The sequence below is a fragment of the Balearica regulorum genome, chromosome 19 (assembly GCF_011004875.1).
Source record: "Balearica regulorum gibbericeps isolate bBalReg1 chromosome 19, bBalReg1.pri, whole genome shotgun sequence".
Taxonomy (NCBI): Eukaryota; Metazoa; Chordata; class Aves; order Gruiformes; family Gruidae; genus Balearica; species Balearica regulorum.
In genome coordinates this window covers 8810231-8828552 of record NC_046202.1, presented here as the reverse complement: position 1 = coordinate 8828552, position 18322 = coordinate 8810231, and the positions used below count along the sequence as shown (strand labels likewise).

Below are 18322 nucleotides of genomic sequence, written 5' to 3'. Positions count from 1 at the left end.
TCCCAGGTTTTTTATTATTGAAATCGTGACCCAGGTTTTGCCTGGCTGATGCTGCATTGCAAAGCCCTGGGACGTGTCAGGCTCACTCCTGAAAGCACAGCCTGTGCTCCGCTGCCCCACAGACACTTGTGCTAATTTCCTCCTCTTGAGCAGTCGAGGTCAGAGACTGTCCCTAATGCTCACATCAAGCACATGGATGTTCAGTTCTGGGAGATGCAAATGTTAATTGATCCCAGTGTTTGATGGCTTTGATTTTTGCAAAGGATGTGTTCCTCATTTCTTTGTTCAACATTCACATTGCTCCTGTCCCTAAGAGCCGGCAGTGCCCCGACCCGCTGGGTACCAGGCTGAGATGGGCACTGAACAAACACAGAGCACCTGGCAAACGAAACGGTTTGCATTTTTCCTCTACTTTTATTAGATTGCGCAAAGGCCGGGAATGTATTTTACAAGATTAATAGTTATTTGATATGAGAATTGGGTTTTGGTTTTGTTTGGGCTTTTTTTTTTTTTCCTTTCCTGTATGGAAGAAATAATAGAAAGCATGCAGTACCTGCTTGCCTAGTGTAACTCCTTCAGTTTTCACAGACTTACCTCCAGGGATATACTTGTATGGCCCACGTATATTTGTAGCTTGTATTTTTTTGAGGCATTGGGAATCTTAGCCCTGTGGTATCAGGCAGGGTACCAGACACCTGCCTGAAAGGCAGCTCATCTCCTGAAGGGAAACTTCATTTCCCCCTCTTGCTTTTTTTTTTTTTTTTTTTTTTTTTGGTTTCCTATATTACCATAAAGAAATGCCAGCTTGCCACCAGCTTTGCTGCGGAGCAGATGTCTCCTCGTAATTACTGTTGTTGCAGGGTTTTCAGTGTTTATCCTGACTGTCTAGTCAGGCTGTTACAGCATTAACTGGCTCACATCACAGCGTGGCCGCGCAGTTGCTGCACATCTGGAAGAAGATGTAAGCACCACTGCTCTCCAGCAAGCTTCTGTCTGCTGTGTCTCCAGATCAGCTCTTTAACGTGTCAAGGGCAGCATCCCCCAGCACTCCTTTAAACTAAGGAGAGGTCCTTGCAGAAGAAGTGTCTGCAAGCATGACTTCACCTCCCCAGACACAGCCTGCTGGGGAACTGGCTTGAAAAGAGCAGAATAGTTACGTGAAGTTTGTTCTTTCTTGGTCCTCAAACACAAGCTGGGACGTTCCATAGGGCAGGCTGCCTTTGCAACAGTGTGTTGACCAGGTTTGTAAAGCAGGAAAGGGTTAGACCAGCATTTTCCCTCCCCCAGTTGTGTGTTTCCTAGGAGATATGAACAGTGTTTGTGGGGAGGTATAAAAACAAATGTGCTCAGTTTGCAAGAAGCAAGTGTGAAAATGGTGGTTGGAGCTGGGGAAGGAGAAAAGTTGAGGGGTCCTGTTCCCCAGGGAAGGGCAGTAAAGACTTAGAGGATTTCTTCTTCTCTTCAGTAAAGTTTCTTTAGGTTTTCTATAGTTCTGCTTTTGGGGTCATTTCGTGTTCTGAAAGCTGGGGGGGTTGGGGTTTTTTTTTATTCTTAATTTTTTTTTCTCCAGGTTCCTGAGAAGTTAGCCCCTTTCTTAAACTCCTTGCTGCCACTTCCCTCAGCGGCACAGGAATGGCTTTCTTGCAGCTGCAATGTTGCTCCCCAGATAGCTTCTAATGAGAGAGATTTTGTTGTTTTTCAGTGCATCTCAACCTCCAGGCTCTTTGCAAGGGTTTCTTTCATTTTGGATGTCTAAGCAATTCAGCTGGTGCCCACGATTGGCCTTATGGACCCAGGGCAGAGTTGGAGTCTTTGTGGCAGCCTTGTGGGAGCAAAAGGCCATGCATAGGGACAGCCTGCGCTCTGAAGGGCTGGGTGGCAGAGGTTTGGCCGTGGCTCTGTGTGTGAGAGTGGTCGGCGTGGCTGGCTCCTTTGTGCGGTGGTGGGGATTTGGGGTGATGCAAAACAAGTTGACATCATTTCTCTATTTGTGGGCTCCACTGTGAAGCACAGCTAGAGAGAGAGCATACCTTTTTGGGTTGCTGGCACCAACCAGCTGGTGATTGATTGCTCTGTGGTCAGAGGCATCTTTTGAGCTGGAAATACCCACTGATTTCTGAGCTATTGGCTGGCCTTGGCACTCGGCTGCTAGTTGCTTAAATATCTCCTCTGGGCCTGTTTCAGTCTGCCTGTGGTTCTGCCCCTTTTGATTAGTTTCATGGAATTGCAGCTTCAAAATAAACAAATTAAAAATTAACCTTTTTACTTGGATCTCACGAACCTTTAATACCACAAGCTGCCCAACCCATCAGGTGGTCTGATCAGGCCAAGCAAATCTGCGTGATTTGAATGATTTCCTTCTCTAACAGCTCTGCTCAGTCCCACTGGTTGGACTCTTCTGGGTTCACGTTTGCTCTTTGTGTAATTATTGGTGACAGATGTATTTCGGAGCGTTGTGCTCCGTACATCCCAGTGAGGCACCGAAAAGGAATGGGTATAGGAAATGGAACTTTTACTACATTATATTGCATATCCAACAGCAGCCTTGAGTGGGGTGCCTGAGCTTGCACCTTTACTTTCATACTCCTGGAAACGTTTCTTCTGGGTGGGTCAGCTGCAGACCATGATCCTGGATTTGGTGGATTTTTTTTTTTTTTAGTGCACTACCAGAAGATCATTCACCGGGACATCAAGCCTTCCAACTTGCTCTTAGGAGATGATGGGCACGTCAAAATCGCTGATTTTGGAGTCAGCAATCAATTTGAAGGGAACGATGCCCAGCTTTCCAGCACGGCAGGGACACCAGCCTTCATGGCGCCAGAGGCCATTTCAGACACTGGCAAAAGTTTTAGTGGAAAGGTAAGTCTGCTCACAGCTAATGCCTCCTGGGACTCCCAGGCATGGCACAAAGGGCAGCACTGCACCTGCATCCTGGGTTGTTGCCCACCCAGGGATTGTGGTGCAGGTTGGGGTTGTTACTGAGTAAAACTGAAGATTAATTCTGTGTGTTCAGTCCAGGCAAAGTTTACATTGGCTGTTTTATGTAGCAGGCAGACTGAGTTTGTGGACCTGGCAGGAGCCATGTTAGAGCCCTTTCCCTGCCCAAAGGGAAAGCAGGAAACTCCTGATTCCCTTCCAAAATAATCAGGGGTCTGCTGGGCATCAGGGTCATGTTTTGATCCCCTGAAAGGAGGAACACTGCCAGGATGTTGGGAATAGGGTCTTAGTGTGGGTGGTTTTGCCTGGAAGAAGACTTTTAAGGTTCAGCCCTGAATGGTGTCATCCCCTGTAAGAAGGGGCTGCTTGCTGGTCCACGGCGCTCCACAGCAAGGACAAGGGTGGCAGCGTCTGGCCCTGCACAGTCCTTGTTCCCCAGGCATGCTGCAGATGCCTTTAGGAGCCCAGCTTCAGAGAGACTGCACAATAAAATAGAAAATGTTGAATGCGTACACATAATGTTCTGTGAGTTGGTGGGAAAATCCAGCTTGTTCAGATCATCTCTGTGTTGCATCTCATTTACTGCTGGCACATGCTTTCTTTCAGGCGCTTGATGTATGGGCCATGGGAATTACCCTGTACTGCTTTGTTTATGGGAAGGTAAGCTGGCTTTCAGACACTGGAGCCCTGCATGGGAGTGTCTACCCGTCTGGCTTTTGTCTCATTCCTTTCCAAATAAAGGCAAATATTAGAAATGAAGAACTACCTTTTGCAAGCTCCTGTTTTCCCAAATCACCCTGCAGATGAGAAGGGACTGACGCTGTGATCTGCGGAAAGGATGGTTTCTAGAGTTGGCCCCTGTATTCAGAGCAGTTGTTCGTGCTACAAACCCAAAGCAGCATCAGTAGCACCAACAACAGTTTGTCAGGGGGTTATCCGTATTGCCTATATTTAGAAACAAGCCAGATAGAGCATGGAGAGGGGTTTGATCCGAAGCCACTGCAGCACTTTAGCAAACTAGATTACAGAAAGCTCTTTCTGCCAGAGCTGAGGTGGAGAACACTTTGGCAGAGCCAGCTCTTCAGAGCTGTGTTCTGCAGACTCCATGTCCTGTCATGGCTTCTCCCTCTCCTGTGGCTAGAACCCTCTTTTCCCACCCATGCTGTTCCAGGGCAAGCAGTACAGCAGGCACGTATGGTCTGTGCGTGTCGGATGTTACCCTGAACCTCCTGTCCAAGCGTTGACTGCTGCAGATCCCACCACAGAGACATAAGGCATCTGGCTTGGGGGTAGAGAAGTGGCTGGGGGAGATGGCAGAGGCAGAACTATCTCCACTGGTGGTGTGATATTGCTGAGCTAAGTCAGGATGGAAAATATTCTCTGACCTGTGTCTATAATGATGTCTCATTTAGGCCCAATCCTATATATATATACACCCAATCCAGGGTATAACCTTGATTGTGTATTCTGGTATAACCTCATGGAGATACTACTTCCCCCCTATGGCAATAGAGGGAATATGAAGCCAAGTGCAAGGATACACTTACCTGTTCCGTGTGTCCCTGTACAGTAAATATTGTACGTTTTGCAGCTGTTTTATATTTCATAATTTAATCTTTTAATCTGTTTAAGTCCACAGCCCACTAAAACAAATGTACCTGCTCCTTTAGTTTCGATGCAGATGTTGATAGGGGCTGTGAATATGCTGCTCCTGTATCCTCCGCAGTATTCACCACAGCTCAGTTAACCGCCTGTCAGTCCTGCCTGCCCTGCCAGGTGGGAAGAGCCAGAATCTAGGTCTAAGTTAATCCAGTGTAAAAAGTTGTGCTGAAGAGAACTATGCTTTGAATCCATATATCTGAATTTACAATAGAAAACCAGTTTTTTTAATAGTGTGGCTTGTTACACAGAGACCTCAAAGCAGTGATACAAGCAAGACAGTATCACGATCTCCATTTTTCAGGTAGAAGAAGTGGAGCAGAGAAAAGGAAAGTGAGTACTTCATGGTCACCTGGCAGGCTGGATGGAGGGGTGTATCCCAATCCAGTTCTGTATTCCTTAGGTCCCTCTGCTGTTCTTCTGCAATTATTTCTTAATAGGCAACAAATCAATTTATTTTGTGTGGGGAGATTTTATTTATTTCCATGTATCTCTGTGTAAAATCAAGAGTGTGCACAGAGAGACTATACTTCTGTTATGTGAATGACAAATGCTTAAGCGGTGCCAAGATCTCTGACAACTGGAAAATCTTTTGTTTGTTTTACAGTGCCCTTTTATAGATGAATATATTCTGGGTCTTCATAACAGGATCAAGAACAAGCCTGTAGAGTTCCCAGAAGAGTAAGTAAACTTTACCCAACTACTGTAAAATAAAGTTCAGTTTTCAGTGTTACTCACTGTGCAGCATATACGCTGGTAGGTCACCACAGAGGGACAGACAAGGGCAGGTGAGGTGCTTTGCGTTCTCCTGGGCCCTTCACGTGGGTTTTGTACAGATGTTCTTGTTGAAGCATTGCAGCTGCCTCTACTGCTCTTGTGTCCATGTTGTGCAGACAGGGACTAAAGGAAATGGCTGCTGAAATCTTTGGAAGTGGAGGGGTTTCAGTATGGGTCTAGGGAGTTCTGCCCCAGCTACTTGACGCTGGAGATGCTGGAAGCGTGGCTGGGTTGGGGTTTTGAGTTTCTCCCATGTGGTAGCCACCAGAATGATTCCATGTATTAGTTTTCAAAAGCAATGTGGTTTATAGACCTTGGTCTCAGTCTAAGTAAACACATGCTGCTTCTGTGGGCTTGTCTTGGAGCTGGGGGAAGTTTCTGGTGGAAGGAGGCTTGTCCTGAGATACCCAACCACAGCTTGGTGCATCCCCACTCCTCTGCCTCCTCCATCATGCTCCAGGAAAATACTGGTCTGTCTTGTGTGCTGGGCTAGTTATGAAAAAAAAAAACCAAAACCAAACCAGGTTACCATTCACTATTGAGAGGTTGCCCCAACCCTGCTTTGGTCAGTGAAGGAAACCAACGCTGGCCACAGTCAGAGCTGCGTGGTGGGATGGCCAGCCGCACAGTCACAGCGCATCCTCTAACCCGGAGAAGTGCACTTGGTAGCAATGGGGGGACGAGCCAAGCCGCTTGTGTGCCATTTGAGCAGTGGGAAGTTCAGTGTCGAGGCACTGAGCAGTGAGTGTTTGTGGTCCTGTCAGATGAGGCTGGCAGGAGACGATCACACTCGGTGTGTGCTTGGTCTCTGCCACAGAGCCACCATGCCTTTCCCTTCATGTGTGGGCCGCTCCTTGGCATCTCCGCTATCTTCAGGCCTCTGATGACTTTCTGTTGGTGATCAGTTTGTTTCTCCTGGTTACTATCAGATGAAGTAGCCAAAGCTGGACTCCTTATCTTCCTTCAAAATCAGCACAGTAGTCAGGCAAAGAATTTTTGACCTTCTTAACCCAATTGTTCATTCTAATGAAAACTTAGAGATAAAATGACTTAATTTAAAACAAGCATGAAGAAATTAAAGCCCTAATGAAAGGCACATCTGGTATTAGAGAGGAAGGGAGGGATGTTGTCAGGCAGTTCTGCAATACATGCGTCTATTACATGAATTATTTGAGACGCTCACTGAATTTTTAGACACCTACAGCGAAGGGCTGGGCCTCTGCCTTGGCAGCCCCAGGTTTCCTTCTGAGTCTGCAGAAAGCAATGGGTGCTCAGGCTGTCCTATTTTAGACATCTGCTTTCGATGGGATGACTCACACCATGGGCTGTATTAATTACCTCTCCGTTGACTATGAATCACGGCTGCTGCAGATAGCTCGGATGGAGCTATCTCCGCTCAGGCTGGTGGAGCTCACACCAAGGACTGTGCAGAGCACATCTCCCAAGGACCTGTGGCCACAAGGTCAGGACACCTGTTTGGTGGCCAACACAGGCCCATGTCGTGGGTAGGGAGCAATTCTGGCAACTGTGTGCCGTCGGTGAGGTTTTACAGCTTACCAGGCTTCAGGCATTAAGAGCACAAAGGCTGGTCACACCACATTGCTGTGTTCCCACCAGTTGCTCTGTGGTTGGGGCAGGACTTTGTCTTGACAGCACTGCAGCAACAAGAAATCAAATTGTTTATGTTTCCCTGGCACAGGCTCTCTGCTTGCTTGAGTCCTGGCAAAATGCCCATCCTCTCTCAGCCATCATGTATTTGGGTTAGCAGTCAGCTTACCAGTGACTGTTCCCATCTGTCTCTGCAGTAAATTATTAACGTTTAATGGGCTAACTGGGCTGTGCTAAGAACCTTTTCTTCATTCAGATGTTTCCTTCAGCGATAATTCGGCTGTGTGATTTATTTGGATTTCTTGGTGACCTGCTCGCCCAATCTAAAAAAAGCTGCACCCATCGTTAGGTTGTTGGAGGAGCAGAGAGTTACTGGGTGTTGACAGCTGTCTAAACTGCATCTATTTGTTAGATAAAGGCAGTAACAGACGCACATAAAGCTGGAATTCACTGGACTGGATCCATCCTGACCTCCCACAGAATTAGCACCTCGCTGCAGCTAGGAATATTTTGGTTTCAATTTATTTCACCATGGCTACAAAAGACACATTCCTGTTTGCAGACAGTCCATGGAAACTCATTGCCTGTTTCCTGACAACCCTTAGGACAGAGATGGAGCTGACTGTACCAGCATCATTGTCCTTTCCCTTCCCTTAGAGACGCAGAGATAAATATTTATCGCTCTGGAGTTCTCATTCATGTCAATGAGTCCTTGGCATGGCACAAGGTAAATGGGGTTAGCTCACACCCTGATGATCCTGGCATGACTAAAAAGCAAGCTGGAGAAGTTTCTGTCCAGACATGCTAAGAGAGCCAGAAACTCTGCATGGTCCCTCCTGGTGAGGAGCTGAAGTCCAGGACAGCGTTCTCTGACCTGCGGGCACCCTGTAAAATGATGTATGGTGCTGGCAGCCCTCCCAAATGGGTGCTGAGCTCTGTGATGCTTGGCATTTTCCTGAGGGCCATTACAGGAATATGACACTGAGAAATTCCAGATAGTGCATGCTTTTCAGATAAAAATGCCGTTGAATACAGCATGCACCCTGGCAGAACGGAGAGAAGGAAAAACAGAGACAGGGTGATGCAGTCTGTCACCTGGCCATAACCCACCTGAAACTTTGTGATCCTGTCTATAGGGCTTTTCCTTATGACAGTAATCCTATGTTGTGTTGAAATCCATCTAGTGCCCAGAAATGTTAGGTGATTGTATATTCTATTTCTTGTATTTTAAAGAAAGCCAGTGCTAGTTTGGCACAGATCTGGTGTTAAGTATTTTAAAAACTCCGTCGCACCCACATCTCAGTGTGGTCCTCCGGTAAGGGTCTGTTTATTCTGACCTGTCGCTCCCCGTAGCTGTTCCTCTGTGCCTGGATCTCATCTCAAGAGCAGCACACTTCTACCCATTCCCACCTAAATTATCATCTCCAGTGCAGCCTAGGAAATGGGAAGCCTCTGAGAGCTCATCCTGCCATTCCCCTTGTCTGGGTCATATTGCCTGTGTACTGCAGACCCTTGACATCACTCTGAAAGTGTTCAGCCTTTAAACTGAACCCAGTTTCTGCCCTGTCCCACTGAATGAGCAGTGTTTCCTTGTGGGTGGTTGTTAAAGATCCCGTAACCAAAGTCCACATAAACTATTCATAAATTACTAAATGGCAGCTCTGTTTTCATCAGACTAAAATATCCCTTACTGTGATTTGGTCTTCATTTAGGTCTGTGATAGTTTATTCCCTCCTCTGCTTGGGGAGGGCACAGAGGAGGTGGGCACAGCACCTGGTCCTCATCGGTTTTCAATCTGAAATCCAGCCCTGCCGGGGAGTGACATTTTATGCTGCCAAATCCCGTCTCCATGCAGAAACACAGCTTCTCAAGTAATTTGTGATAAAGACTTTCAACTGCCTAATATGATTCTGTCATACGCTGGCATTTTATTTCAGTAGTACTTTGATCATACAGATCGAGTGTGTTTTAAAGACGTTGCCCGCATCATTAGCGACAGAAGTCGTTGAAGCCTTTGGACTAGAGGGACATAATGCAGGACCAAGGGCTCCATGTGAATACGGTGGCTTCTGGGTTCAGGCACTCTAGCATTTAGATCCCAGAAATAGTGTTTAAAAAATTAGATGTATTTCTCTTAATCTCATCTGTTCATTCTCTCCTTATGTTACCCCAAGGCTGAGCTGTACAGGTAGGAAATACTGAGTTACTGAACTGGCTATGCTATCAGCATTCATGGACGCAGTTTCATTACCACAACCTGCAAACTTTGCTGGGAACCTGAGTGTCAAATGGGGATGTTTCTTCCAGCATGCAGTTGCTCATGATGCAGGTTCGGCAAATCAAGTTGTGCCCTTCTTGTATCATAGAGCCCAGCTCCTGTTCTGCGCTCAATAACACTTTGTAGTCTCAGAATCTGACCTCTGAAATTCCCTTATGATATGCTGTCTTTAAAAATGTCCTTAGATTCATTCACCTGATCCCTTGTCCTGCATTTTGAGAGCATGCAGCTATGTTAGTGGGCAGAACAGGATAACCAAACCCCATAACAGTGACTGTGATGCCTGAGAAGGAACCAAGCCAACTAGACCTTCCTTTCACAAGCTGGATGTGCAGAGAAAATATGTTCTGAGCAGAGCAGGTTGTCTACCAAGTAACCACAGTAAGGACTATGCATACCTCAAGCACTTAAAATTCCCTTGTTAACTGTATGCTGCTGTTTTCTTTACTCAGAGCACAGATAAGTGAAGAGCTCAAGGAACTGATCCTACGCATGCTTGATAAAAATCCAGAAACAAGGATAACAGTCCCTGAAATTAAGGTAAATTAGACGTTGATATCATAGTCTTTTGTCTCAGCTGATTTTGTTGTTCCTTTGGTACCCTCTAATGAGGCAGAGCTGTTCCTGGTGTTTGTTTTGGGAGCTTTCTCTGGCGTGCCGCCTGGGAAAGGGAGAATGCTCATTTTGCAGCATGTAACAGCTCTCTCGCTGCTGTTTGCTTGGGGAATATTGACAAAAGCTTTCTTGTTTACTTATTTAAATTAAAATTGCTCAAAAGCTGGCTGATCCTCAGCAAATCCCCCGGGAGGATTGACATTGTCATGGGGACTGTGAGCTGCAGAGCCTGTGCTGTCTGTGTTGGTGGAGCTGTGCTACGGGGGCTGGAAGTGCGTTCCTCCTCTGGTGCTTGCATGGTCAATGGCCTCAAGGCAGCACATTTGTTTCTATTGGCTTTACTTGGGAGATGCTTATTAATATAGGGAGTGACTAGGACTGGTAGAGCACAAAGCTTCAAGAGGCTTGGCTTCGTTCTGGTTTTGCATGGGCTTGCTGTCCTCACATCACCCCTCACCAAGGCCTCAGATCTGCTAGAAGCTCTCAGATCCATCAGCAGTCTCTGCAGGGCACGCAACTCTTCTTCGCTTTGTCTCAGGCCAACACCAGCACATTTGCCACCGAAGCTGACAGTAGGAAGGTTGAACTTCAAGATGAGATGTGATATCACTTCCCTCTGTGCCCAGAAGGCCATGGCCAATGATGGTGGGAAGTGCTTTGGAGCCGTATTGAGTGATTTCACTTGGCAGCTCTTGCAGGCACTTCATGTGGAAACCTGAGCCCTTAAGGACCCTGGGGAGAAGAGCAGAGCAGGGTGCTGGATCTTATCCCTGGCCATGTGCCAAAGGTTCTTGGTGTGCTTGAGGACTTGTGTTTGAAGCTGAAAGAGCATCAGCCTTCAGCACTGCTTTTCTCATGCTCTCAACCAAGAAAACTATTCCATGAGAGGCAATAGAAAAAGGGCAGCTTGCTTCTGCTGTTCTCCCAAGAAAGATGATGGCCAAGCAGCTTCTTGGCAGAAGCAGCTGTGGAGTGACTCGCGACCATCACTGAAGACCCTGGCCAGGGGAGTCCAGCCTAGAGAGTACAGGAGAGCTTGATGCATGTGGCTGATGCCATCCAGACAAGGAGATGATGCACTCCCTCCATATTTGTATTCCCAGACTAATCCCAAGGAGCTTCTTTGCTCTGAAGTAGCATACAGCTGGCCGCATGGCATCGGGGCTCCAGCTTTGGCTTCTTGCATAGTTACATGTTTCTAAGTGGCTGTTCCAGGCCTCCTCCTCCTCCTCCCTGGGTTCCTTCTGTTTTGTTTTCCCCTGTTTTCACACTCTCCTCTTCTTTCATGTTCCTTACTTGTAAGGTAGAATCCTGACATGGTTGCAAATGTTCTTGTGCTGGTGAGCATTAGCTCGTATGTGATCAATTATAGTTGATAAATCTGATGTCTACATTGAGGATAAATGTAGCAAAAGCTGGGAGGAGGCAGTAAAGTATATAAGGGGGTTAGGCTGGACAAATATCTTGGAATTGCTGTTCACCATCAAAATAAATCGAGCAAATTGTATGAGGAACGTTGAACATATGGCTAGCCAGAGTCCCCTCTCTAGCAGAAACATTCGCAAGCCCCAAGTAGACTGTAGGTGCACTGGTTCCAATTAAGGCTGAACACGGTGATGTGGCTTTGAAAAGAGTTATTATAAGCACAATTAATGGTCTTTGGAAAACACAACTTAAGTGTTGTAAAGCAGGTCATCACTAAGCCCTTGGAGAACACTCTGGACACCTGCATCCAACTGATTGGAATGGCAGTAGGCAGTGAGCGTCCATCCTAATTAAACTCCTCGTCCTGGAGGGTGAGGCAGGCCTTTCTAGCACAGACTGGAGGGTGCTCTCCCTGACAGGCAAAACGTCCAGCCCTGGATGTGGGTAGCAGAGAGCCTCTCCCGTCCTGCTCTCGGCTCCCTTCCGCAGCAGCACAGCAGTGACAGGGAGGGATGGTGGGAAACTGCCTTCTCTCTCTTGTGGGTGTGTAGAGGTTTACATGGTGTCCAGGTGGCAAGGTATGTAATTTCTTTGTTTATGTAGGCAGGAGGCTGTTGAAGTAGCATGAGGCCTTGGTATTCAGATCCAAGTACTCCATTTTAAGCACCTAAACCCTTGTTTGTGTCGATGCATAAAATATCTTGATTGTCCCAGGTAGCAAGCATGCCTAGTCCAAGGTGAAATGTGTGCATACGAGAGAAAAAGATGAAAAGGCTCTGGATAACTCAGATTTTTTTCAAAGTGTTTCAAACTTGATTCAGAGGGTGCCAGGTTCCTCCAAGATGCCAGTCAATGGCAGTGAGTGGACAGCACTGGGCATTAGGGAATGCTGTTTGGCCAGGCACCAGATTGCAGCAATTTCCAAGGGAGCTGTTTTAGATGCATCACTGGAAGTGGAAAATGGAGCAGTACTGACAGCTTACCCCCATAATCAGTCCTGTGGCCCCATTTCTCTCTCATCACCAACATCATTGCACTCTGCTGCAGAAGGGAGACCTACAGCTGTCTCTGTGTTCCTCCCCACGCAGGTGCACCCGTGGCTAACCAAGGGCGGTGAGGAGCCCCTGCCGCTGGAGGAAGAGCACTGTACCGTGGTGGAGGTGACGGAGGAGGAAGTGAAAAACTCAGTGAAGACCATCCCAAGTTTGCCAGCTGTGGTATGTAAAAGCCACAACCGCATCCTCTGCGTGGGTCAAGAGCGTGATACTTTGGTGAAGCTCTCAACTGGTGAAGGAGGTTCAGAGAGGGTACACATGTGCTCCTGGCATGAGAAACTTGGCTTTTCAACCCAATGTAAACTTTTTGTGTCTCTGAGTACTGCAGCAGCCTGACTGCAGGGCCTGACTCTGTGAGCAGTCCTGTTTATATCTGCCTGGCTGCTCTCATAAGAGCTGTAGGGTCTCACCCTGAAAGAGCCTGGCATCAGACATCCCAGAACACCAGAAGCATCCCAACTGTGTTTTGTTTCATTAATCTAGCGGTTGAAAGAGAGCTCATTTGGATCCTCAAAATGAAGGCTCCAAACCTGGAGGTGACCTGGCCAGAGAAGCAGGGAGAGGACGGTGGTGTATATAGCTGGCGCTTGCCTGCCAGCCTTGGAGAGCCATAAGTGGGTTCAGGGCTCTCTCGGCAGTTTGTGTGTAGCCAGATGAGGTCTGCTCTAGGCAATTACTACGTAATTGTAGTTCCTCATACTGGGGAGAGAGCTGCTGATCACAGCTCTCGTGGTGTGATGTTATCATAGACACTTGGCCCAGCAGCTGGCTGGGGGAGTGAAAACCATCCTTTCCCCTTGACCTTTCCCTTCTGACCCACAGGAGCTGAGGGCACTCCCTGGGCAGTGCCTGCCTGAGAGGATGGCCAGGAGAGCTCTGGTACTGCCTCCTCCTGGACTTGGGCCACCATGAATGGCAGGCAGTGGTCAGCAGCTTTGCCTCTTGCCAGCAATGGTCTGCGTCCTGAGGTCTGAGCTCACTGCCCGAGGGGGTGGCACTGACACTGCCTGGAAGTCACATTGCTGTTCTGTGGGTTTCTCTAGTTCATGCTCTAGCTGCAATTCTGTTAAATGTCTGTTGAATTATTAAAGAAGCTGTTCTTAGACTCCTTTGAACTAGCTTCAAGGGGGTGATATGTCAGTCCTGCTGTTCTCACAGGTCTGTTTTTCTTCTTCAAAGATCCTAGTGAAGGCCATGCTAAGAAAACGCTCCTTTGGAAATCCATTTGAGATTCAGACCAGACGGGAGGAGAGGTCCATGTCTGCTCCAGGGAACTTACTGATGTAAGTTTATATACAGCCTTGCCTGGCTCTGCTGCTTGTACAGAGTAAAGGTGTGTGGGGAGGATGAAGGAAGCAGTTTACAAATCTTTTCTGTAGCATTTAAGGACAAAACTCATTTTAAATCAAATACTGAGGCTAAATTCTACCTCAAGTCCTCTGGGGTTAAAGTACAATGCAGTATAACAGGCTAAATTTACCCTTTTAATAGGTGCAGTTCTCTCTGTAAGATGGGTTTGGCCTAAACAGATGTAAAGTGCTACACTAGTCTGGTTTTTAACCTGTTAGTTTATAATACACTGTGATCAAAGATCCATTAGAGATTGGTGAACTAAAATAAGTTTAATTAGTGTCTAATCTGGATGTGTGTTGGAGGGTTTAATTCTTCTCTCCCTTTTTTATGGACAATGGAAAAGGCACCAAATGAGCAGTTTGCATGTGTTATAAACTCAAAACGTGGTTTGTCTGTGGCCCAAGTCTGGGCAGAGACACTGTGGAGACGCGTGGGCAGACAGTGGAGAACACTGTGACATTGCTTTTTCATTTCAGAAAACATACAGCATTTTTTCATACAGCCAGTTGTGAAATGGTGGAACACATTGCTACAGGATATTTTGGAGGCTGGATATAAATGGCTATATTGGGATTAAAAAGGGAGTAGACAAAGTAATGACTGTTAGATTCATCAACAAATTTTAAACAATGGTCTGGATGTACAGGGGTGGGGGGAGAATTTCTGTTCTTTACTTGGCCCTTACTTTTTTTCCCCTCCTGTTGGTTACCCATCCCTTTCAGAGCCAGGATTCTGAGCCATCAGGCCAGTAAGTAACAGATAGACCATTAGCCCGACCTGGGACAGTTATTCATGTTCTCGCCATACAGAATCCGTAAGGCTGCAGTTCACAACAAAGTTGTGTTGTCCCAGAATGATCGTTTTCCACCCAAAATCCCAGTACGGTGCCTAGCAGACTCCCACGAGGGTGTGCTAAGGGTCTCACAGTGCAAATAGAGGAGTGTCTCTCTCTCTCAAGGGCATCTGGGGATTTAAGGGCTCAGGTCAATTAAGGATGATGAAGCTTTAGGGCCCAACTGTGTATCAGACGCTGCAGTCAAGGCTTTGCCTCTGAGTCCAGGACCAGTTAATATTAGACAGCAGTTTAACAGCTAAACACCCCATAGACTGCGCGCTGCTGTGGGCACATATCTGAAGAGTATGGCAGTCACAGCTCGTCTGCCAGCTTCACACAGGGAATTTGTCCTCATTTGTTTCCCTTGGCTCATTGCCTTCCAAATTAGTTATTGCTAATTTGACACATGTCTCTGCCCGTATCTTCGCTATCATTCCTGGTCACTGCGTTTCATTGCTCCGAGATGAGGAAACTTTTACTAAATTTGAAGAAAAATATATTGCATGCTTCGTGTTGTCCAGGACAGCTAATTCAGAGCAAGGCAGGCTTTCTTCTTTTTAAGCCCTGCCTGAATTGGTATTTCAAGGTGGTTTCTTCTAGTATCCTGAGCCTGTGTCCAAAAGGGACCTCTTCCCTTCCACCTTCTTTTGAGATGCTTGATAGCCTATGCCACTAAATAACCATCTGGTGGGAAAACTTCTTGACCCTGGCACTGTGGCTGGTTCCTGCCTAAAGCCAGGTGCTTTGTTATCTGCTCAGAACAAGTAAAGTGCATTTGATCTAACGTAGCTGTGAAGTTTCTGATTAGCTGCATTATCAATGTTTAATCCCTTTCTAAATCTTTTTAGGCCTTCAAGATGAACCTCCACTTTTACCTTTGTCTCCTTTCTAAAGTTGCTAGTCAAATTTTTCTCAGCTTATACAAACCCAGCATCTTTCCCTATCTCTACTCATTTCAGCCCCATGTTTGCATTCAGGGTCCTTGTACAGGAATACACTAAAAGGTTTTTGAAAACCCTGTATTAATTTCCACTGTTGTGCTGTTGCGTCCAGGGCCCTTCATTTACAAGAACATGCCAGGTCAGGGATGGAGCTGTGGCGGTGCTGGGCTGACCTCTGCCCAGCAGTGTAAGCGCTTAGAGATCTCCAAAAAGAATGTGAATGGTCTTTGAATGTGCCAGTTCTCCACTGCACTAACCTCTGTGTTTAATTTGTCGATCTTGTGCCATCAGCACCAATTTTTGGCAGTAACAATTAACTTTATCCGAAATTAAATTATGCACAACTGGACCTTTGAGAACCCATCCTCAAAACCCTTCTGTTTTAAAGACAGACATTTGGCTAAATCTCTTCAACAACTGGCGTTGTGTATTAAACACTACAGCAGGGATGCTTTTTTAAGAAATTCTGGATTATTATTTCAAACTATGAAAAACGCTATACTGGTTGAATCTAATGAAAATTACTTCAAATTTAAATAGATTTGTTGAATCTAATGACATTGATTTTAAGTGAACCAAGTCTAAATGGGAACATTCATTGTTCAGTGAGTTATCTCTTGATTACAGTGTTATTGCCACAGGGGCAAACAGAGCTAGATGCTAAGCCCATCCAGTTTGTAATTCATAGTGGGTTGTTCTGTAGTAAAACCACCCTTAATATACATATAAACTATAACATCAGTGCAAATATTATGAGTAGCACTGTGTTAGTTAAAATAAGTTTTGAGTAAATTTGAATGACTGTAAATTTCTAAGACTTAGCAGGAACAGATAATATTGTTGTAGCATAAAGGCTCTGCAGAGTTCCTGCATGTCAGGCACTGTTTTCTCCCCCGTGGCTGGACAGGGTACCCCAAAAGTGGGGCTTGCCAGAGGGGCAGCACCCGCAGCCATCCCCACTCTCTGGCCATGCTGCCCTGTGATTGTCCACAACGAGCTGAGAGAAAAATGAGCCACAGGTTCCCAAGCTCTCCACTGCAGAGCTACTCCTTGTCAGTGGCAGTGACTTTAGAGAGAGATAAATCAGCCTTCGTAATATTGCATCTCCTTCTAGTTCTAGGTAGAAAATAACTTGTGTTTCTATACAAGAAAAAAGAAAAGCAATTTAGAAAACTCCAGTTTCACATTCAATTTATTTAATTAGGCTGCATGTGAAATTGCCAGAGCCCCACTCACTGCTGCTTCAAGCATCTTACATCTGTGCCCATACTGAGAATATATTTTGCAGGAAATCCTCTGACAGCTGAGTCTGCTTTCTGGTATTTGATGCCTAATTGATGGTTCTTAAAATGGATCTGTCCTCTAAGAAAAGAGGAAGAGAAAGGAGCTGGTTTAACAGCTAATTCTTTGGGATTTGGAGAGGAGGAAAGTGTAAATCATGTGGTTGAATTTTTTTTATTTTAATTTCTCCCTGCATTACCTGTACACAGTGTGCTGGGCTCTGTTCTTGCAAATGCTTCGTGCAGAAGTCTTTGTGATAGCAGGAGGTCTTTCGTGTTTGCCTCAGGCTTCAATCCTTTAGAGGACACCATTAAGACAGCAGTGATTTTGAAATAGTTCTTAAATTAGTACTGTGAGGAGAGAGGGCTTTTTTAGTGCTCCTTAGACCTGGAAGAAGCAAATCCTCTCCTGGGTGTTATTTATTGCTTTAATAGCACTGAAAAGTTAAAAAGGCAGCTGTTAAAATGGCAGGTAGAAGGGAATGAAAATGAAGATGCCCCTGTTAGGCAATTCTTGTTTTGCAGTGTTGGCATCTCCCACGAGAGCACTTCTGCACACCTAGAAGCCATGTGAGTGCTGCCACGAGCTGTGTAGTAGCTGGGGCCAGACGTCCAGGCGGCACCGATTCCTGCCTTTCGTGCAGGATCTCTCAGAAAATGCTGGGATTCACTGAGCCTTGCAGGTCCTGCAGACCACAGCCGGGCTCACATCTGTCACTAATGGTGGCAGAAGCAACCGATCGTTTCTAACTTTCCCAGTTGCAGAATATTTTTATACCCAGCTGTTTAGCGTTCACAGTTAAGTTCTGGGTTTCTGTTAGCAGTGTTTGTTACATCTCTTCTGCCTGCTCCAGATTTCTCCTAATTGAGTCAGCACTGGCTTCACCACATTTTATTACTCTCATTTATTGCAACTACTACCTATCAAATTAATTGCTGTGTTTTGACAGACCCAGTTTACTTTCCTATTATGGCTGCTATTACTATTGATGAAATGTGGTTGTCAGCTCCTGTATGGGGGATCAATCTGTATTTAGAAAGCCTACTCTGCTTCCAGCCTTCCCAAAAAGAGAGCAAAAGAGCCGTCGCTGCCCTTAGGGGTCTTACTGTCCCTGGAGGTTAGGCATGAGGAAGGCAGGAGGGACAGGGAGGTAAAAAAAGTGGCTGAGTGAGGTCTCCCAGCACAAACAGCTTCTCCCAAAGCAGCAGGAGAGGTACCTGCCTCGTGGGGGCTTTGTGCTGAGAAAGTCCCAGGGCTTGGTACCATAGTGCTGCTCAAAAATAGGCTGCAGAGATCCCTGTAGGGCAGCTAGCAGCCAGCTGGACATCAGCAGCGTGCTGGAAGCACTCCGGAGCTTTCAGCAGCAGTAGGGGCTGGAGCAGGTTTGTACCAGTGCCTGTCCTCATCCTTCCTTCGAGCTGCAAGTGAATGTGACTGATGCTCCATCCTCCCTTTCACTCTGCTCCCTAGACTTGTTAGATGCAGAATTACAAGCTCCTTTGCCTGCTGCCATCACCTTCATGATCACTTTCTTCCTTTGTTTCATTGTTTTGCTCTC

The 18322-nt window shown here is 46.4% G+C and overlaps 1 protein-coding gene across 5 annotated transcripts in view; it reads left to right on the top strand.

The window, feature by feature from the left end:
* The window catches only part of CAMKK1 (calcium/calmodulin dependent protein kinase kinase 1), a 107579-nt gene that overhangs the window by 84949 nt on the left and 4308 nt on the right, over positions 1-18322 (top strand). For 4 of the 5 annotated variants that reach the window (XM_075771437.1, XM_075771438.1, XM_075771435.1 and 1 more), the window contains exons 10-15: positions 2660-2859; positions 3544-3597; positions 5204-5277; positions 9712-9799; positions 12388-12516; positions 13534-13637. In XM_075771437.1, coding sequence (XP_075627552.1) covers positions 2660-2859; positions 3544-3597; positions 5204-5277; positions 9712-9799; positions 12388-12516; positions 13534-13637 — 649 coding nt within the window. Of the gene's footprint in view, positions 1-2659; positions 2860-3543; positions 3598-5203; positions 5278-9711; positions 9800-12387; positions 12517-13533; positions 13642-18322 lie in introns of those variants that run through there. The other variant, XM_075771439.1, reaches the window with a different exon arrangement.